An 18,510-nucleotide genomic window follows, 5' to 3' on the forward strand; every position below is an offset into this window, starting at 1 on the left:
GAACTGATTCAATTGACTGCATTTCTCATTTCATACCTTTGGTATTCTCTGTTCTTTTCACATGGCAGGTACCTAACTGTGTACTCGTATCTATCCTAACCACAGGAACTTTCTCATTCCCACTCACAAATTTATTTTGTAAATTAATAGCATAAAAATCTGGCCGCGTTTGAAAATATAATTTTTCTTGAATAATGTAATATTAGTAGTCAATTCTAATAATGAGCCAACTTATTTTATTTTCAAAAATGGAGCCAAATTTTAGTTACTATGGCGCCGACACCTTTTGAGAGTTTTTCGTGCTATTGAAAAACGAAAGTCGATGAGAAATTTCCGCCAATTTTGTAGTGAGGGTTTTTGGAAAAAACATTCATGTGAATTTTTGGATTGATACATTTTCCCAGGGCTATGGAAAAAAGAAAGTGCAGAAGAGTGAATGTTAAAGGTGTAGTGGTTGCAGTTAGTCATTTGCTATTGTAAGTGTTACCGGAAGTTATAAAGTAGTACGTGTGCGTAGAACGTCAAAGTGTCACTTAAAAGTTGCTTGCTATAAATGACTACCAGCTGCACAAAAATTAAATATTAATTTTGTACTATGTTCATGGATATTTTCGTTGGAGTAATTTGTGCCCGGAATGTATTCGTACTAATTCTATTATTTGATGCTGTATTTGCCAATTTTAAATGCATGTAAAAGCGTTATACTTCAATTTTAGGCCTCCAGTTGCCGGTTTTTTTGTAAAAATAATTATTTCGCAGCCCCTGTGTATCAGAGTTAGGATAAAAGAACATTTCCAGTGGTTGTCCTTTTTAAAAGTTGGCGTAACGTATCGTTTCTCTCAACTGGACCCAGTGAAAATAACTTCGGTAATCTAATCAGTCAAAATGAACTATCTGTTTTCTTTTGAGTAAGCCGCAATTTGAGACATTTTCATGTTTAAGGGGGCAGAGGAAGAGGTTCAATTCGTTGATGCTTCGGCAGATTCCACTGCTCAAGAATGCCAACTGGCCTTACCCAAGTCACTGCAGGACATCGTTATTTCGGCTCTGTCATACCAAGTACCTACTGTCATTTTTGTAATAAAGTGGGTAATTATAACTGGTAAAACTATACTCATTTTAGACATTCTCGATAATTCTAGGGAACTGTTACTGATGACTCATTATCCAGCTTGGGTCTTTACCAATTGGAAAAAGGTTTTATGTTGTGCACAAGTTTTATTGCTCACAAAGCTTGCATTGAAACATTTAAGTGCTTGGATCCCATCATTGTCTATAATGCTCACTACACCAAGACCAATGGTTCCAAGTATTATATCATGTGTGCTAGGAGTCACGCAGTGTCACAGTTGAGTATAGGTATTGCTTATCCGCAGGTGTTACCAGTATGTGTACTTTTATGATATCAATTTTTTATTTATTCCAGACCTGGAAACTTACCCACATCGAAAGACTCATCAACTTTGCATCCTGTAATTGCTTTTGCTTTGGAAAAAGGGTTGTGTTTTGATGAATTACTGTGGTTAACAACAATATTTTCCAAACTGAAGAAATTACTGGATCAGAAGCAAATCCAAGGCAATGAAACCAATAGGTAATACAATAGAAGTATGATAACAGTGTTTTGGTTGTTTATTTTAATTTAATGCTTGGGCAATAGGGCTACCGTATTTGAGGAAACATGATGCACAAATCTGTTTAATAACGATTAAAAAATGTGTAAACTTTCACTGTATAATTCAGTCTCACTTACCGGTGTGAAAAATCAAATACTTTCAGTTCATCTGAAAATATTCCATTTATAGCATATAAAAAACTGAAAAAATTTCAGTTTTTCATAAACTAACAGAAAATGATATAAAAAAACTGATTTTTTTTCCATTCTTTATAAATTGACATTAATTTGTTAAAAATGTGCATGTCAGGTTGACATTTAAATGAAAGACAATGGACACAATTGATATTTAGAAAATATGAAGATCGTTTTCAGTGAAATTCTTCCAAAGCAGAAAACTTACAGCTTTCAGATGAGGGCTGTTTAACAAAGAGTGATCATACATTTTCTATTCACGTAATTTGTTATGCAGCAATTTGATTTTATGTTAAATTATTAGTTTATTGTGTAATGTGTATCTGGTACAAGTTTTATTGATTTTACTCCAGTATTGCAGCAGCTGTTACAAGTTAGAGCATGTTCGATTCACCTGTCCTGCATTGCAATTTCATCGGCTGTAGCATATTTAACTCTGCAGGAGGCTTATGGAGGGTCTGTACTTCCCTGTAGCACAGAAAGAAGATGATTTCATTTGTTTAAGTAGGGAAGATAATTTCAGAGGGAGGTATCCCCAGAATTCCCAGACTACCTTTTAGCATACAGCTTTATGCTTTCCTGCTTAGGAAATGAAGGTTAAAACTTCTGCAATAGCAAGTGATAATCATTGAATAACCTTAAGAGCATTGTCAGGAGTACTGAAATTCGTTGTGTGTCACCCACATGTTAGGAACAGAAAATTGCACATTAGGCATGTTTTTACTAGGTGGGTTTCCAGACATGCAGGTTTATTCACAGTTGAAGTTGGTGATACAGGACTATGCGGAGTTTCCTTCAAACCTCTGCTGAAACTTGGCTGCATAATTTTGATTCTTGTAGCGAGCAGCAAAGTTTTATATGGAAATCTCCTGCATCGTAAGCACCAAAAAAAGCCGAAGTGGTGACTTCTGTTAGGGAGGTAATGGTAGTGTTATTATTTGATATTCAGGGTATGGTGTATTCAGTATGCTGCATTAGTACACAATTGTAAATGAAGCATGCTATAGGGATGTACTAAAAATTCTGTAAGGTCATATCAACCGCAAAAGACCACATTTCAAAGCAACAGGTTGAATGCTGCCGCATGATAATTCACAGCTGCACATTGCAAATTTTATTGCCGAATATCTCACAAAAATCAATTTGAAGGGTGATCCTTTTCCACCCTATAGGCCAGACCTAGTCTCATGTGACTTTTTCTTATTTTCCATATTGAAGAAACACCTTGGAAAGCATTTTTCATTATAAAATACAGGTGAACCGAACATATTTCAATTTACAAGGGTTTCTGCTAATATAATATGGAAGTAAAATCAATGAAACTTACATCATATATACTTAACACAATAAAAAAACAATATAGGGTACAATTAAATTTTAAATTCAATCATGTGGATGAAATATTTTATGGCCACTATTTATTGAACAACCTTCGTAGCAATAAAGATCTTTATCTAATGATATGTAATTGCTAAAAGTATGCTAATTTAGAGCTTGAGAAAGCCACTGGTACTCCTACCCTCTTTAATATATGAGATATACAGTGTACTAGTTGACGACCGTAACAACAGGACCTTAGATATGTAAATGATGTCGCTTTGCTGTGACCACATTATACATGGTGTCTGAATGGCAAGAGATATCTGCAGAAATCTGTGCTTTTCTTAATAGGCATCAAAAAATTGAAAGAGAGTAGGCCTAGATTTTTGATGACTGGAAAATATTAGTTTTGGTGATTTATAGTGGAATAAAGAAAACTATAATGTATGTATATATATGTGTATATATATATATATGTATATATATATATATACATATATATATGTATATATATGTATATATGTATATATTTATATAATATGCATATATGTATACATAAATATTTCTATTTATTTATACATGTGGGTCATGGTAGTCCAGGGGTAGAGCGTTGGACTACTGACTGGAGGGCCCGGGCTTGATTAGCACCCAAGCATGTGATTTTTCATGTACCAGATCATTCTAGAAAACCATAACTGGCACAGGGAAAGGAACTGGCTCCTCTGCCTTGATGTATGAATTTCACACGCTGTCGTGCTCACATACACCTATATATGTATACATACTCATACATATGCCTTATATATGTGTGTATATAAAAATATGAAAGTGCTTTTAGTAATGTGTGATTTATTTAATTAATAGTTAAAATTAATTAACTCATATATTACATATGGTAATCATTCCCAAGTTGTATTTTTTTTTGCAGAAAACATGTTTTTGAAGTCTTGAACCACTTATTATTCAATGGCCCATCAGTATCGGATTCCAGTTTCAAATCTCGATCTCTCATGAAAGAATTTTTACTCAATGACCATGGATGCCCTTCCCTTGTTGCCGTGAGTATTTTTTTCAGTTGTTTGCATGCATGAGGTGCCCTAAATAATTAATTTCCATTATGATTAATTTATTTCAGCGAAATCATCCAAATTTGGTAGTAATCACATCAAAAGACTGTCACGATTGGTCAAAAACTACGACTTATGAAAAATTGTGGTTTTACAATTTGCATCATATAATCGACAAAGGCAAGGTTGATAGGAAGCAGGCCCTTGTTGGGAGATTAAACGTTGAAGGAGAAATTCCACGCTTGGTGTTAAGTGATGAGGAAACCCCTATATGTTGTGTTTTCATTGGTGATTCTGGTTGTTGTAGTCAAATAACACAATATATTGGCAAAACATTGATAGTGAGGAAGGCAACTGTGGTTGTGGAACAATTCAAGTTATCAAATGCTGCAAAAGGGATCCACTTTGAGAAAGATTATGTTTATGTACTTCTCTCTCCCATTGATATGTATCCAGTGTGTTCTAGTTTAGAAAATGCTGCGGAATCATCGAATGTTCTGGATTTCCCTAACATCATGAATGACGGCGAAAGTCACAATTCTGCTGTGCAAAATGTTCAGAGAGACTTTTTCTCACAGCGTCTGCTGATTAATCATGTGAGCACACCAGTTATATATGATAATGAAAAACAGTTTTACTGCCTGGTGTCCCTCTTGGGTCAACCAGTGGAATCAACAAACGCAGCCACTGAGATATCTAATGAAAAAGGAAGATTATGTTTGCTCTGCATGAAGAAAAATCTGCTTAAATATCACCCATTCCTCTTTGAGAATCGGGTGTACGAAATCAAATATCCCAGTTCCTATGGAATTCAGCTGTTCAATAAAAGGTCAGTGAAACATCAATACATTGTAAGGTATTAAGTCAGTAGTAAGGGAAACAGGCTTTCTATTCTGAACAATGCATATGTTTGATTGCCAGAGTCAAGTAATTTTCTGTAGGATTAGGGACAGTTGTTTTACAATTATGCCATTGCATTATGGATTACTTCATTTATTTTATTTACTATCCAGAGACCATACATGAACAGCATGCAGGTATAGGGTTCTGCAGGAAAATAAACATAGTATAACAACAAATATGTAAAAAACAAGACGAGAAATAAAAAAGATAGTGAGACTATTAATAGTTTTATTTTCTGGTTGTCCATCATGATTTCATTGACAATCAAGTAATTTTTCATCGGGAATAAATTTTTCACTTTGCTCTGAAACATATCGATATATAGTATTTTGTGTGTGATATAGATTTTAGAAGGGAATTATACATTTTTGTTCTCTCTGCATAAGTGCTGTAGCATGAGATCTTTATCCTTGAGTTTGTAGCATGCATATTATTGCTACTCTTTGTACCATGTAGGTGGATATCCCCATTAGTATGAAGCAGTTGAAGATTATTTTTTGATAGTGTTGATGGATCTGTGGTGGTATTTTCAAACTGGAAGAAATTATGGAAAATTTTTTACTGCCATCTTCTTTTGGTTCAAATAATTTCTTTCCATCCTTCCATCATAAGCTACATAACAAGAGGTGCTGAATTTACATTTTAAAGTTTGCAGGTAATACTTGTGCTGAACTATTTTTGTTGATAAATTTTAGGTTTTTCTTCAAAAAAGCCCTTTAATTATCTTGATTGTAATAAAATGTTGTATTGACCCCTCCTGAGAGATCCCCCCCACTGTTATTATCTATTATCTATTGTGGATCCAAGGGTACAATTGTAGCAATGATGGGGAATGTATTTTATCAGTTTTTATTTGAATATTTCAAAATATTTCTTATTCTTTCTGTAATCTTCCAATTCCAATTGCTTTTTAGAGATGTCATAACAGTTATATTGTCATCCAATGATGTGCAATGTGAAATTTGTGCATATAGGGGGCTATCTTCTAGAAATTCTTATACAGTCATGATCACCTCTAATATCTTTCCCATCTAATGAACCTGATGCCTGTAAATACATAAACCTTGTCCCGCTATAAAAGAGATTAATGCTTCAGGCTCTATGGAAGTTTATCAGACCAGATGTTTGTAAACAGGTAGGCAGTCCCCTTTCTCAAAATGGGAAGGACATTAAGTATCCTTTTACCCCAATAGAGGCGTCATAATGTAGCAGTTGGATTTTTTTTCATGCATGCTTCAACATTCATAAATGATTATTCATATTTTGTAATAATTGTTTTGAAAATCTCATTAAATTTATCTGTGATTTTATTCGCATGTTCATGTATTTATTTGGTAGAAATTAATTTATTTTTATTCTCATGTACTTATTATGCTTGGGTAATAATTTATAAAATGTTACATACGTTCAAAAAATTCATTTTCCCCACAGCATTTTTATTTATTATTTTTCTAAATTTAACCTTTTGCATTCAAAGGACCAACTTCCCAGCATTGGCCTCTGGAGCAGTATTTCTTCCATTTACCTCAGGTGTAATAATCCCCTTTGGCAGTTCAATTTTGGGGCCATTTACTTTACCTAATCTTCCAAGTGATTCAATCATCAACAAAGAAATTTACAGGTAAATATGTTATTTATGTATTTTATGATATGAAAGAAATCCTGAAAATATTTCTTCGTTGTGTCCTGCGGTAGAATCTCATATAATGTTTTTAAATGGCGCCATAAAAGAGATGTAAAACTGAAGTGTGTTAAAAAATTAAATGCCTGTTTTAATGCTTTATAAAGGAATTAATGGAATAATATATTAATTTTCATAAGTTTCTAACTCAATTGCAACTTAAGTTGTAATTAAATAATGGTTTTCAGGCTGTTAAATCTGAAGTACAGCTTATGCTGAGAAAATAAATTTAAGTATGCTATCAAATGTCATTAGTTCATCCTGTACAGTGATGGTAACTGTGTGGGGGCAAAGTGTTATTTTTCCACCCAAAAAATGTCATGGAACAACATTGCATTTTGCCCCCCGCGACAAATTTCTTCAAATCTGCCCTTTAATCATGTGTGACAGGTTATTGATAAGTGTTACAAAAATCCCACTGTATTTGATCTTGTAATCACAGCATTTTGAGCAAAGGATGCAAACCTCATTTATAAATGGCACAGCCCTTTGAAGTTGGCTGGGTTTTTACAAAACTCTCTTATGCGTGCTCTGTAATACTTTACAGTGATACTGTTCAAGTCTGGGATTCATCGTGGATTACATCTGCAAATACAGCAAACATAACATCTCCCGGTGTAGTTGTGTCCAAATCAGTCTGTTACCGGTTCTGTTAATATAGCTTAGTGTATTGGAGCAATTTATGGCATAATATCATGCTCTGCTAGAGAGAATTATATTAAGTATATTGTACAGATATTTATTTTAATTGATTTTTTAATTTTCATGAAAACCTGTGTTTAACCTTTCAGTACACCCAACCTGATACGTGCTAGTTAATTCTTCATCTTTGCATATTTATTAGCAATTATCAGTACACTTATTTATTTGTAGGAAATGGTGTTCAAGACTTGCTATTATTCCCAAATTTCCAAAACAAGTGCTCAATTGATTTATGTTTAGAAGCAAGATTAAGGAGGGAAGTTTGTTTCCCACGAACATCAGGGCTGGGCAAAAGCAATACTATAATTCAATACCCATATGTGATTAGGAATCACATTGTGCAGCTGTAGTACTCCAAATCACAGCTTACATTTGGTGCAACGTATGGGCGGGAATGTGTCTGCCAAAGTGACTGGTTCATAGTTATGAGATGTTGATATTCACTGCTCAAGAAATATCCAGACTATGCATGGCCTCTCAGCCTCTCACCCACTGTCCCATCGGTATGCTCACAGGAGGGTTAAGTAATATTATTTTTTTATTCCACCAGGATTAGGGATGCAAAAGATGTCGAATTTCATGATGTGATCCACCTACAAGGTATTGTGGCTTTCAGGTCACATCAAGATACAAAATACCCTCGTAAGCGCAAGATTAATGATGATAACTATGGCATTCCAGGTGAGAATTTATGCTTTTTAGATATAATTCAATTAGGACATTGGTATCATTTTTCTGTAATAATTATGAATTGTATTATAAAGATTTTTGAGAGTAACTTTCATGAAGTCAATTGGCGGTAGGTACTTATGCAAGTTAATCACTGAGGATATTTTGTTGAATTACCCTGGATCAATTTTAATATTTATATATACTATATATTGTTAAATTGATACTTTTTGTCATTCCCAATAAAATATATCTAACAGCAAGTGTATCACCTACACATTCCATAGGTCTGTACTAAAAACAATGGAGACTTGTGAATTTCATGACAACCTTCATTTTTTTGCTCGGGGTAGATTGAAATTTAAATATTTTCTTTGATTTGAAGAAAATGTTTATACTTTGATTTTTATGGATAATGCTAACTCACTAGTATGAAAAGTGCTTTCACCGATGCAGTTCCACCCGACTCTCATTAGAGAAATAGTGAAATCATTTGTAGCAGTAATGAATTAGCACAACAGTTCATCCAGTCCAAGTATGTTGCAAAATCTAACACATCCCGTTCATTCAGTAATCTAGTAATTTTGCACAAAGTTGATAACTTCCCATGAGAAAGTCTTTCGGGAAGAGAAAGAGGGCAAAGAGAGAAGAGAGCAGAATGACTCTGTAGCAGATGATGATGTGATCCATTTTTTGATCTGCGCTTTCAGTTCAGTGGTCATGACAGTTGAAGTAGATTGTTTACTCATGCTGATGGCAAAAATGAGCATTTAAATTTATTTGCTGCTCTTCTGAAGCAGTAGGATCTACTGTGTTTCTGTTTAATGGAACCGCACATTCGTAGAATTAGGAACGTCTGTTGTGGCCAATAGTGGGTGAAAATTTTAATATGGCATTGAAATAGGGGTAGTGAAAGAACCTCCACTACTTATGCATGTATCAGCAAAAAGTTAGTGGTACTATTGAAAATTATCAATCAGTATGATGTTAAATAGCTCTAAAGTTATTGGATTACATTCAGTGTGATCAGCAATGAATTAGTTTTATGATAAGATATTGTCATAAATGTTTTCCTAAGTCCTGAATCTCGTGATGATTTTTTGTTTATTATCTTTCAAATAGTATGCTAGTTATTTTTAAAAATTAATTTACTTTTTACCCTAATGTTTGTATGCATCAGCTATCTTTCTTGTGTTTTTCTAAGTGTTGTAACAGTTCATCATATTGATATATATGTATATTTGATATCAACATATACGATATGGCAAGTTTTTACCCTCAACTGTGGGCACAACAAGTAATGTAGCAAATTATTATATCCCTTAAGTGTTCTGATGCTTGGCTTTACTCTCCACTTATCTCATGTCATACTTTAATCATGAAATTGGTGTTAGAGTTGCCACAGAGAGCATTGTGGTAATTATCAGCTCAAGGATGGGGAAGTATGAAAATTAAGCATATGCACAAGGGAAAGTAAGATGGAAATAAAGGTTGATGGCATTAAAAATGTAACTTGGGAGCTTTTGTTAATTCTAGCTAGTGTTTGTTGTCAATTGACCTTATTCAAGGATTTGTTTACTTAAGAACTATAATTCCTGTTCAAATGTATTGTTTTGCCATATCCGTAATTATTCACTGGTAGATGAACTCTTTATTTTATATTGTGACTCTTTCAAGGTTGATTTTTTGCCCTTAAACACCGATGCATGTGAGGTGAAGCATTGCTGAATTGAATTCATTCATCCAAGGCCCTTTATTATGAAAGTAACTTACAGCATACCATCATTTGTCTCATGGTTGTATGGGCACTAGATCATTCAATAAAAGAATATCAAAGAATAGCATTGTATATTAAATTATCAAATACTGCATTCAACATCTGATAATTAATTATCATGCTGTGTTTTAGTATGATGATGACAGTCAAGTAGTAGCATTAGTCATAATGCTGTTAGTGACGTAGTGTGGCCAATCTGAGCACCTTGAATCAAACAAAATATAATTCTGGTTATTTTTCTCAAGGATTTAATTCTCTCTTCTTTCTGCAGTTACTGTCGCACACTTGCATTGGCCAAAGTAAACTTACTTCAGTGAGGTGGTAAAAATTAGTGTTTTGCTGTAGGTGTGTGTTCAATGAACACTACTAATGTACACCTGCTAGTTTAAAAAAGTCTCCCTAATGTTATAAAATAAAATGTGTACAAATTGAATTTTCCCTGCAATATTGAACGTAAATACTCATATTTTTTACAGTAATTTTTCTTTTTCCTTCCCAAACTTTCTTCTTTTTGCATCTCTTTCATACATTTAAAAGTTATTACTGTGCTTTGTTTTAACCCTTTTAACATCCCTGTGGCTCCCTAATTTTGTGCATGGTTTGGCAGTATAAGCAGTAACTCAAAAATTTGTTTATATTTCACTCATGATTTCATTTACCAGAAGAGGAAGTAAATCACATGCACACACATGTGCAAGTTGTTTGTCATTTCTATTTATGTGTATATTTTTTCCTACCTATGTACATTTATCTTATCTTTTTTTTTCAAATTCTAGTTGAACAGAATATCATCCTTGAGTTGAGAGATGAAGAGTCTGATGAGACGATTAGAATTTATTTAATTGCATACGCGGGAAAACTATATCCTCTTGGTTTGTTGCCTGGATCACGAGTGTGCTTAAAATTCATGGAGAAAAAAGTCTCCGCAAATAATAAGCACTTTTATCAAAGCACATGCTTTACAAGTGTGAAACTTTTAGGAAACCCGGAAGTATCACCAAAGAGGTTATTACAACATTTTATTAATTCGTATGAATGTCATTTTAATGAAAGGGTGCCAAAAAACACATTAACTAGTCCTAGTTCATCCTACTTTCATTTTCAATTAAATAGTTGGCTTTTAATCTTTTATGACTAGTTAATGGTTTCATTTATATACCAATTGAACTTGCCTCTAATTGTATGCAAAATCAATTGATCAACTTCTGCATATTAAGTAGTTGAAATATTTATTTAAAATTTTCCTTTGTTGTTTCGCCCTCTAAAAGGGGTGAAATGCCTTTTATGGTATAAGAGTTTTCTGGTATAAGAGTTTAAGCTGTAGTGTTCTGTGTATAGCAGTGGTATACAATGCAGTGAAGCAGGTGAAGTATTGCTTTCCTAACTTGAATGGAAGAAATACTGGGATATGAATGAGGTTAATACCTTGCATCCATATTTTGTGGCTCATTTGCGAGGAGGAATTCACCTACTTGAAGTACATGCACTTGTCAGGTCTTTATTTTATTAGACTTATTAAAGTAAAGGGATGTAACCTAAAAAGGTGTTTGTGAATAACATCTTCCTGCAAAATTCAGGGGATGTTGCATAAATCTTTTTCCGCATGGCCTTTGCTGAAAGCTGATTATCACAAAATGGCGGTACTGTAGAAAAATATCGCAAGCAATATTTTTGCCCATCTAACTAACCAGGGGTCCTATGCCATTTGCCTGTATACACTAACAACTTGCCTAATCTCTCTATCCTCCCACGATAGAGACAAGTTAATGTACCTCCAACTGAATTTCTGAAACATCAATCATATTTCATAACCAAACAGCCCAAAAATAACCTGGTGTTAATTCGAATATAACTCTGATATAGTAATGTAGGGTTTTGGATATGTAAGAAGGGAAGATTGTCCACCTTGTTTAATTATTTAGATTTATAACTAGAATAAATTGAAGGTTATAGGGAATATTAGGAAATACATGTTTGGAAAGGACATGGTAGTCCAGAGGGCCCAGGTTTGATTCTGGGTGTCGCCTCTGGGCACCCATACCTTTACCCAAACTCATTTTTTGGGTACCATATTTCCCTTGGAAACTGCAGGTGGCACAGGGGAAGGCCGCTCTCTCCCCTGTTGGGTTAATATCACACATCACTGGACTTATTTACAGTTGGGAAAGATGCAGGAAATAGGTATTTACTTTTGTCTTAATAAAAGGCATGTTGGAAAAGTAAGGGCCATTTGGTCTTAAAAGAAATATATTGTTTAGAAAAAGTTTTTGTTGACAGTTTTGGTTTTATACAAACCTTCTTCACTTTTGTACATAATCGCCATTCCACTTTTTAACCTTGATTCTGACCATGAACTTTCTTTGGAGACTGCATTTTTTTCATATTTCGCAAACAAACTCCCCTGAGATGTAAACCTTCCTTTGGGACACTCCCTATCCAAAATATAAAATGCTCAAGTTGCTCTGGTATCTCCTACATGCCTTAACATTGTGGCTTATCTCCTTGACCCATTCTTTCCTTCACCTTGATTTTACCATCTCAGTTTCTGCCCTCTTTGGCTTTTGAATATGACTGCCATTTGAACATTGTAATGGAAAAGTGTTGCCGGAGTGAAAAAGCATAGGCTACATCATGGATCATCATGATTGAATTTATCTCTCTACCAGCTCCAGGTTGATTGTTTCAATCCTCTCTCTCCTGGGTCCATGTCTTCTCCTGCTTCACATATCGTGGCATGCCACTGGTATTCATGTATTACATGCATTCCTGTATGTGTGTATATGTATGTATGAGGTCTGTTCAAAGAGTATCGTGGCTGTTGTGTTTTTTTAAAAATTATTTATTTATTCATGAATATCTATTTTGTCCCCTTCAAAGTAAACCCCTCTAGATATTATAATTGAATAATCAGTCAATACTGTTTTCTTCACTTCATCAATGTTTTCGTTTGTTGTTGATGAGCTCGGGCACACTCTTCGTCATTCACATCTCCTCGGCCCTCTGAGAACATTTTGTACCTCTGATAAACATTGCTTCGGTCCAAGGTAGCTTCTCCATATGCCACAGTCAACATTCTGAATGTGTCTATGCACTTAATTTTGTTTTTCACACAAAATTTGATACAGATTCTTTGATCCATTTTTTGGAACAGGCAAAAATCGAAAACAAGCCAAAACATATCCAAGCAAAACAGCTGTCTACAATTAATTGAATGCTCAAAATGGCCAAACTTTTCGGCATAAGTGAGAGACATAAGTACCAACATAATGCCACAAAAAAATCGAAAATCAAATATATACGTAATCCGTGGAAATTCATAATTTACGATACTTTTTGAACAGACCTCATATGTGCTCATGATATGGGTTGTTAAAAGAAAACTTTTTTTTCTAGCTCTATTAGTGAGGGTAAACAATCTCTGGATAGCAGCAAAAGGCACAGCTTTATAGCCAATGAAGCAAAAGTTTCTTGTAACTTGTATTCTCCATTTTGGGGTATTTTTTCAATTACCAAAATTTGGAAGTTTGAAGTGTTGCCACGATGCAGGACTTGTAACTCTCTAATTCAGTATGGAAGGTGCACATATGTTGGCTGCTCATATATTTTGAGGGACCCACTGATCACAGCAAATGCTAAGTAAGCTTTACTTTTGTCATTGTATGAAAAATTTGAAACTGTCGGCTAAACTCAATGGCCTAAACTCAATCTTATGCAATGCATGTTTATTAAGTTGATTTTAAAACCATTATGGTTTGTTGATTTATGTAATGATTTAACTTCTTTATGATGTCCATGGAAAATCTGAGTATTTCAGAGATATCAGAAGATTAAAATGATTCACTTTTACTTCTATTCTTTCAGAGTTAATTTCTAAGGGGATATTTGAAGAGTTGATTATGTCATTTCAGTTTTTTGGTCGAAGATGGCTCTGGGGAGGCTTACATGAGTGCCAAAGATGAGAATGTCAGGAAGATTCTTGGCTTCTGTGAGAGTGGATGGAAAGAGCTTGGGATGGTTTCCACAAAAAAGAGAGTACTATTTGATAAAAGAAAATGTGTAAGTTGGAATGCTCCTATCCTAACGATTTTAATTTAGTATTTTTCAATTTCATACTCAATCATTTATGTGCCATACTTGGAATGTACACATACTTCATGGTTTACCAGTCCTTCTCGTTTTTGAAAGGGTGGCAGTTCCTGGAGTATGTTTTGTTTTTGCTTCAAAGGAAAGTCTTCTCTGTGAACTCCCCTCCATGGGGGCGGAGGAGTATGCATTAATATAAGAGGCTGTGGGGTCAATGGAGTAGTGTGTCATTCCACACCAATGACTACAGCCATTGAGAGGGTATGGAGATTTGAGGTTGTGAGATAATACTTGCTGGTGTATTCATGGAAAATACATATGCAAGTTTCAATGTAGGCATTGAAAGAACTTCCTGTGGCTTACAAAGTCCAGCCAAAGATGTTATTGTTTGTTATGTGAAGAAATTTTCAGCATCAATTTTCTGAGGGATGAAATATGTTTTCATAATAATCATTGCTTTGTGTTAATTATCTTGTGTAAAACGAACACATTTTCAGTGAAAACTAAAGGAGCCAGAGTGAACCAGATGTCCATTTATGTTAACTAATATTTCTTGCCATCCATTTTCATGTTAAGTGGCCTCTGTGGTAGATAATATTTATTAGTAATGCTTTGGTAGCTCTTATGTTTTTTATTCTTCTGAAACTGTAGGCATATCACTCCATGGTATGGTTTAAAAGGGTATCTTTAATACTATGCACTCATTGAATTAAGGATAATTTCATTTTTAATTGGTACACTTTCAAGTCATTATGTGCCCGGTATTGCTCTGTTTGGCCTTAAGCCCCATATTATATGTAGTTTTCATTGACAATGTGGCAACCTATAATGCCATTCACTTGATACTTCCTGAATTTTTATTTAGTGTGATGTGCGCAGTAACTAGGGAATAATCACATTGCAACTAGCATATGACAACTTATTAAACAACTCTTTTGAATTTCAATGAGTATTTCACGTTGTCACTCACATTACGTGAGCATCAGGAGGTTTACAATGGTAATTGACTAGGTATGTTATGATGTACTTTACCACATACGATTTAAGGCTTCAGCCATAAGGGGATTAGGAATACACCAGTGCACCATTAAAGGTAAAGGAAATTGAAGGCTGTATTGTGTTCACCTAAAAATTAATTTCAGGCTCCACTCATTCGGCGGAGATGTGGCTCATGTTTTGTTATTTGTAAACATCCCATTTAAATTTTATTGGTTAAGGCACTTGACGTGACTCACTGTGTTTGACTTTTCAGGTAGAGCAACAATCAAGTGAAGGAAATGACAAGAGCATTGACCAAATTGTATTCAATAGACTTTGTTCACAAGTGGAACTAAAACCTTGGCACATCTTATGCCGGAAATGTAAGTTGATTTCTCTCATTTTTGTCTTGTGGTGTATAGCCCTGTTCGAATCCTAATTATCAATTGTGCATTGAGTGGCTCAAAATCTGCAGATAATAAAATAAATTGATACTAACAGAGAAATTGAAATCAAGAGATATGCTGCATTAAAGGAAATTCATGTCTTTTCACCCAAAATCATCACATCACAAATGAATTTAATATTGAGGACTCTCAAATGATTAATGTGTGGTGGAAATAAGCTCTCAGCTCATAGATAACTGGAAGTTGACTGGATGCTTAAATCAAATGCTAATCAAAACTTATGCATTGATTTTTTGTAGAATCCAGGGGAATTGGAAAAAAATAGAACATTTTGTAATTTTTGTACGCACATTCATTCGTATGTTAGGATTGACATTATCATACATTCTTGTCGATCAATCATTCTTTAAATTTGATGGCAACTGTATTTTGACATCCATTAAAATACATATTGCATATGGTTTTTAAGTGGTCAATAATGACTATTTACTTCTGAATATCTGTTACTACCTTTTTGTTTGTCCTACAGTGCTTCCTTCATCATTTCTTCATTACTTCCACCTTCTTTCATGCTGTCAAAAAAGCCTGCTCTCTTCCTTCTTTTGCCCCATATGCCCAAAGTTTACCCTTCTATCATGACCTTCAACATCTTACTACCTATCAATATTCCCTCCATCCATTTTGTCTGCCTATTTTGGGTTCCTCTTACATATCCTCTCTGCCTACACAATTTAAAAACACTTACTTTGTCTTCCCCACTGTCCAACTTACTGTCTTCATTCTTCACCACATCTGCATCTCAAAAACCTCCAATCTACACTCATCCTCTTGCTTCAAAGATCAGGTCTTGCATCTATAAAATACTACTTGCATTTTAAGTATTTGCTTATCTTTTTTCTTATATATATGTATATGTATGTTTGCTTATCTTTTCTCTTATATATATATATATATATATATATATATATATATATATATATATATATATATATATATATATATATATATATATATGTAGTATATGCTTATCATCTCTACTCAGAGTATCCACCATCAGTTCTCCTCTACTCACAAATGCCTATTTGCTAATGCAGTATTTCACCGAATATCCCCACTATAATTCCCTCTTTCCTCAAAAATAATGCTCAAATAATCATCTAACATATTCTGTATTACAATTCTCATCATTACTAAAGTGGTATTGCCAAAAAATGAATGTATATATTCAAGGTATCCTATTTAAAGCTAAGTTTTCAAAAGCCTGTAACGACTATTCAGTTCTAAGTATCATGAGAGCTTCCTCTTACCTTCCACTGCATTGTGTCTTTCTTCAGCTTTACATGACTTCTGCCTGTCTTTATCCTTTCTAGACAGTAAGAAGGCAGGCAGACTCAACTCTCTTCCTTCCTCTACCCTGTTTACCCAACATTCTCCCTTCTATCATGGCCTTCAACATTCCAGCACGTTTCAATATTCACCATACACTTCCTCAGCCTTTTCCAGTCCTCAGTTTCCTCTGAATTCCTCACAGTAACTTAATCTCTTGTTCCACTCTATTTAATAAAACCTTAGTGTTTGTTTTCCTTTCTGTCCAGCTTATTTTCTCCATCCTCCACAACATCCACGTCTGAAAAAGCTCCTATCTATACTCATCCCCTATGTCCAGCCTCAAAAATGACATTTCACATCCATGCAGAACTATGCTCCATGTTAAAGTCTCAAACATTCTTTTATCCACACCTTTGCTCATTGGGCCCATCATCAATTCTCTTCTTCTTGCAAATGGTCTTTCTATAATGCATTCCTTCTCCCAGTGTCCTCACTATAATGCCCGATTTCCTCTAAAATACTTCCAGATGCATGATCTCCTCCACGCCCCTGTTTATTCCCTCTACCTTGAAATTTTTAACTTTGCTTTACAACTTATCGAGAATATCGTTACTTTATTTTCTTGTGGTTAATGCTTGTCCCATACCTCTCGATTGTTCCTCTAAAGCATGCAATAATAATAGAAACCCTTTGTAGCTCATTTTTGTTTGATCATCTGCAAAACCTGATTTACTATCAGTTCGCCACCCACTTTTATTCCCTACTCAAACCCCTCCCTTGCTCTTCTTAACATTTCCTTTGTATGTATGTCGGGAAGTAACAGTAAGTACCTTTTCTATTGCATATTAAACGTGAATGGTCATGCTTGTCCATGACATAACCTTGGCATATGATATTTAAGTTAAAGGAATATGAATTACCTACATCTCTCTTTTTCTTATCTTGTACATATTTGAGAAAATATATTTGTGCAATTTTTTCTATTAATAGCTATGTTTACTTTTTGTCAATATAGCTATATTTAGTTGTCATATTTATTATTGCATGTTTTTAAAATATTATATTAATATTATATACTTTGCACCTGGGTTTTAAAAATTCTGCCTCTTCCCTATTTCCCTGAATTTTTCACAATTTATTTCACCTTGTTTATCATTTATCTTTGGTTTTCAGTCCCAAATGAGGAAGGTAGAGACATGTTGAGTCTCTTCTGTTTGGATGTTGAGGAAATTGATTTAGAAAGAGCCGAGTTATTGACCCAGTGATGGTATACTCCAACTGTGATAATTTGTGTATTAGTTGTTGATGTAATTAAAATTTGACTAATAATAAGCAACAATTCACTTTTTAATTTTTTAGTATTCTCTTTGCCCTAAATTCCCCTATGATTTAAAAATGTTAAAAATATATTTCCATTATTGATGTTTGTGCAGTTTAAATGGAATAAGCATGCTTAAATGTCCTGCACTCATCGATGAGTTTTAATCCTGAATCAGAAGAGCATTATCAGAGGGTATGAAATCCAGTTAACATTGCTTTAATAATTTATGGCACACATTTTGTTGATGTTTGGTGAACAAAGAATTTAATAAATCCGTAATGTAGTATTGAGCTGTTATAATATATTTAAAATTCATAATTATGTGAAGTGCGGTAGGCATATTGAATTGCCCCAAAAGTTAATCATAAACATTAAGTCTTATAAAACTTTTGATTTACTAGGTTGGCAAATGTATTTTTGATTCATGTTACTTTTTTTGTAAATCAATGGGATTTATTGTTTC

The 18,510-nt window shown here is 34.1% G+C and overlaps 1 protein-coding gene across 1 annotated transcript; it reads left to right on the forward strand.

The window, feature by feature from the left end:
• The first annotated feature begins 336 nt into the window (after nucleotides 1–336).
• On the forward strand, nucleotides 337–18,001 carry LOC139688152 (CST complex subunit CTC1-like). The gene is made up of 14 exons (XM_071585579.1): nucleotides 337–476; nucleotides 717–867; nucleotides 943–1,059; nucleotides 1,143–1,348; nucleotides 1,427–1,594; nucleotides 4,059–4,188; nucleotides 4,266–5,026; nucleotides 6,578–6,721; nucleotides 8,034–8,164; nucleotides 10,706–10,934; nucleotides 13,323–13,565; nucleotides 13,838–13,985; nucleotides 15,265–15,373; nucleotides 17,900–18,001. Exons 1-14 carry the CDS (start codon nucleotides 409–411, stop codon nucleotides 17,989–17,991), a joined length of 2,697 nt encoding a protein of 898 aa, XP_071441680.1. The 5' UTR covers nucleotides 337–408; the 3' UTR covers nucleotides 17,992–18,001.
• Nucleotides 18,002–18,510: the final 509 nt, after the last annotated feature.

The sequence above is a fragment of the Hetaerina americana genome, unplaced genomic scaffold (genome assembly GCF_022747635.1).
Source record: "Hetaerina americana unplaced genomic scaffold, ioHetAmer1.1.p SCAF_2, whole genome shotgun sequence".
Classification (NCBI taxonomy): Eukaryota; Metazoa; Arthropoda; class Insecta; order Odonata; family Calopterygidae; genus Hetaerina; species Hetaerina americana.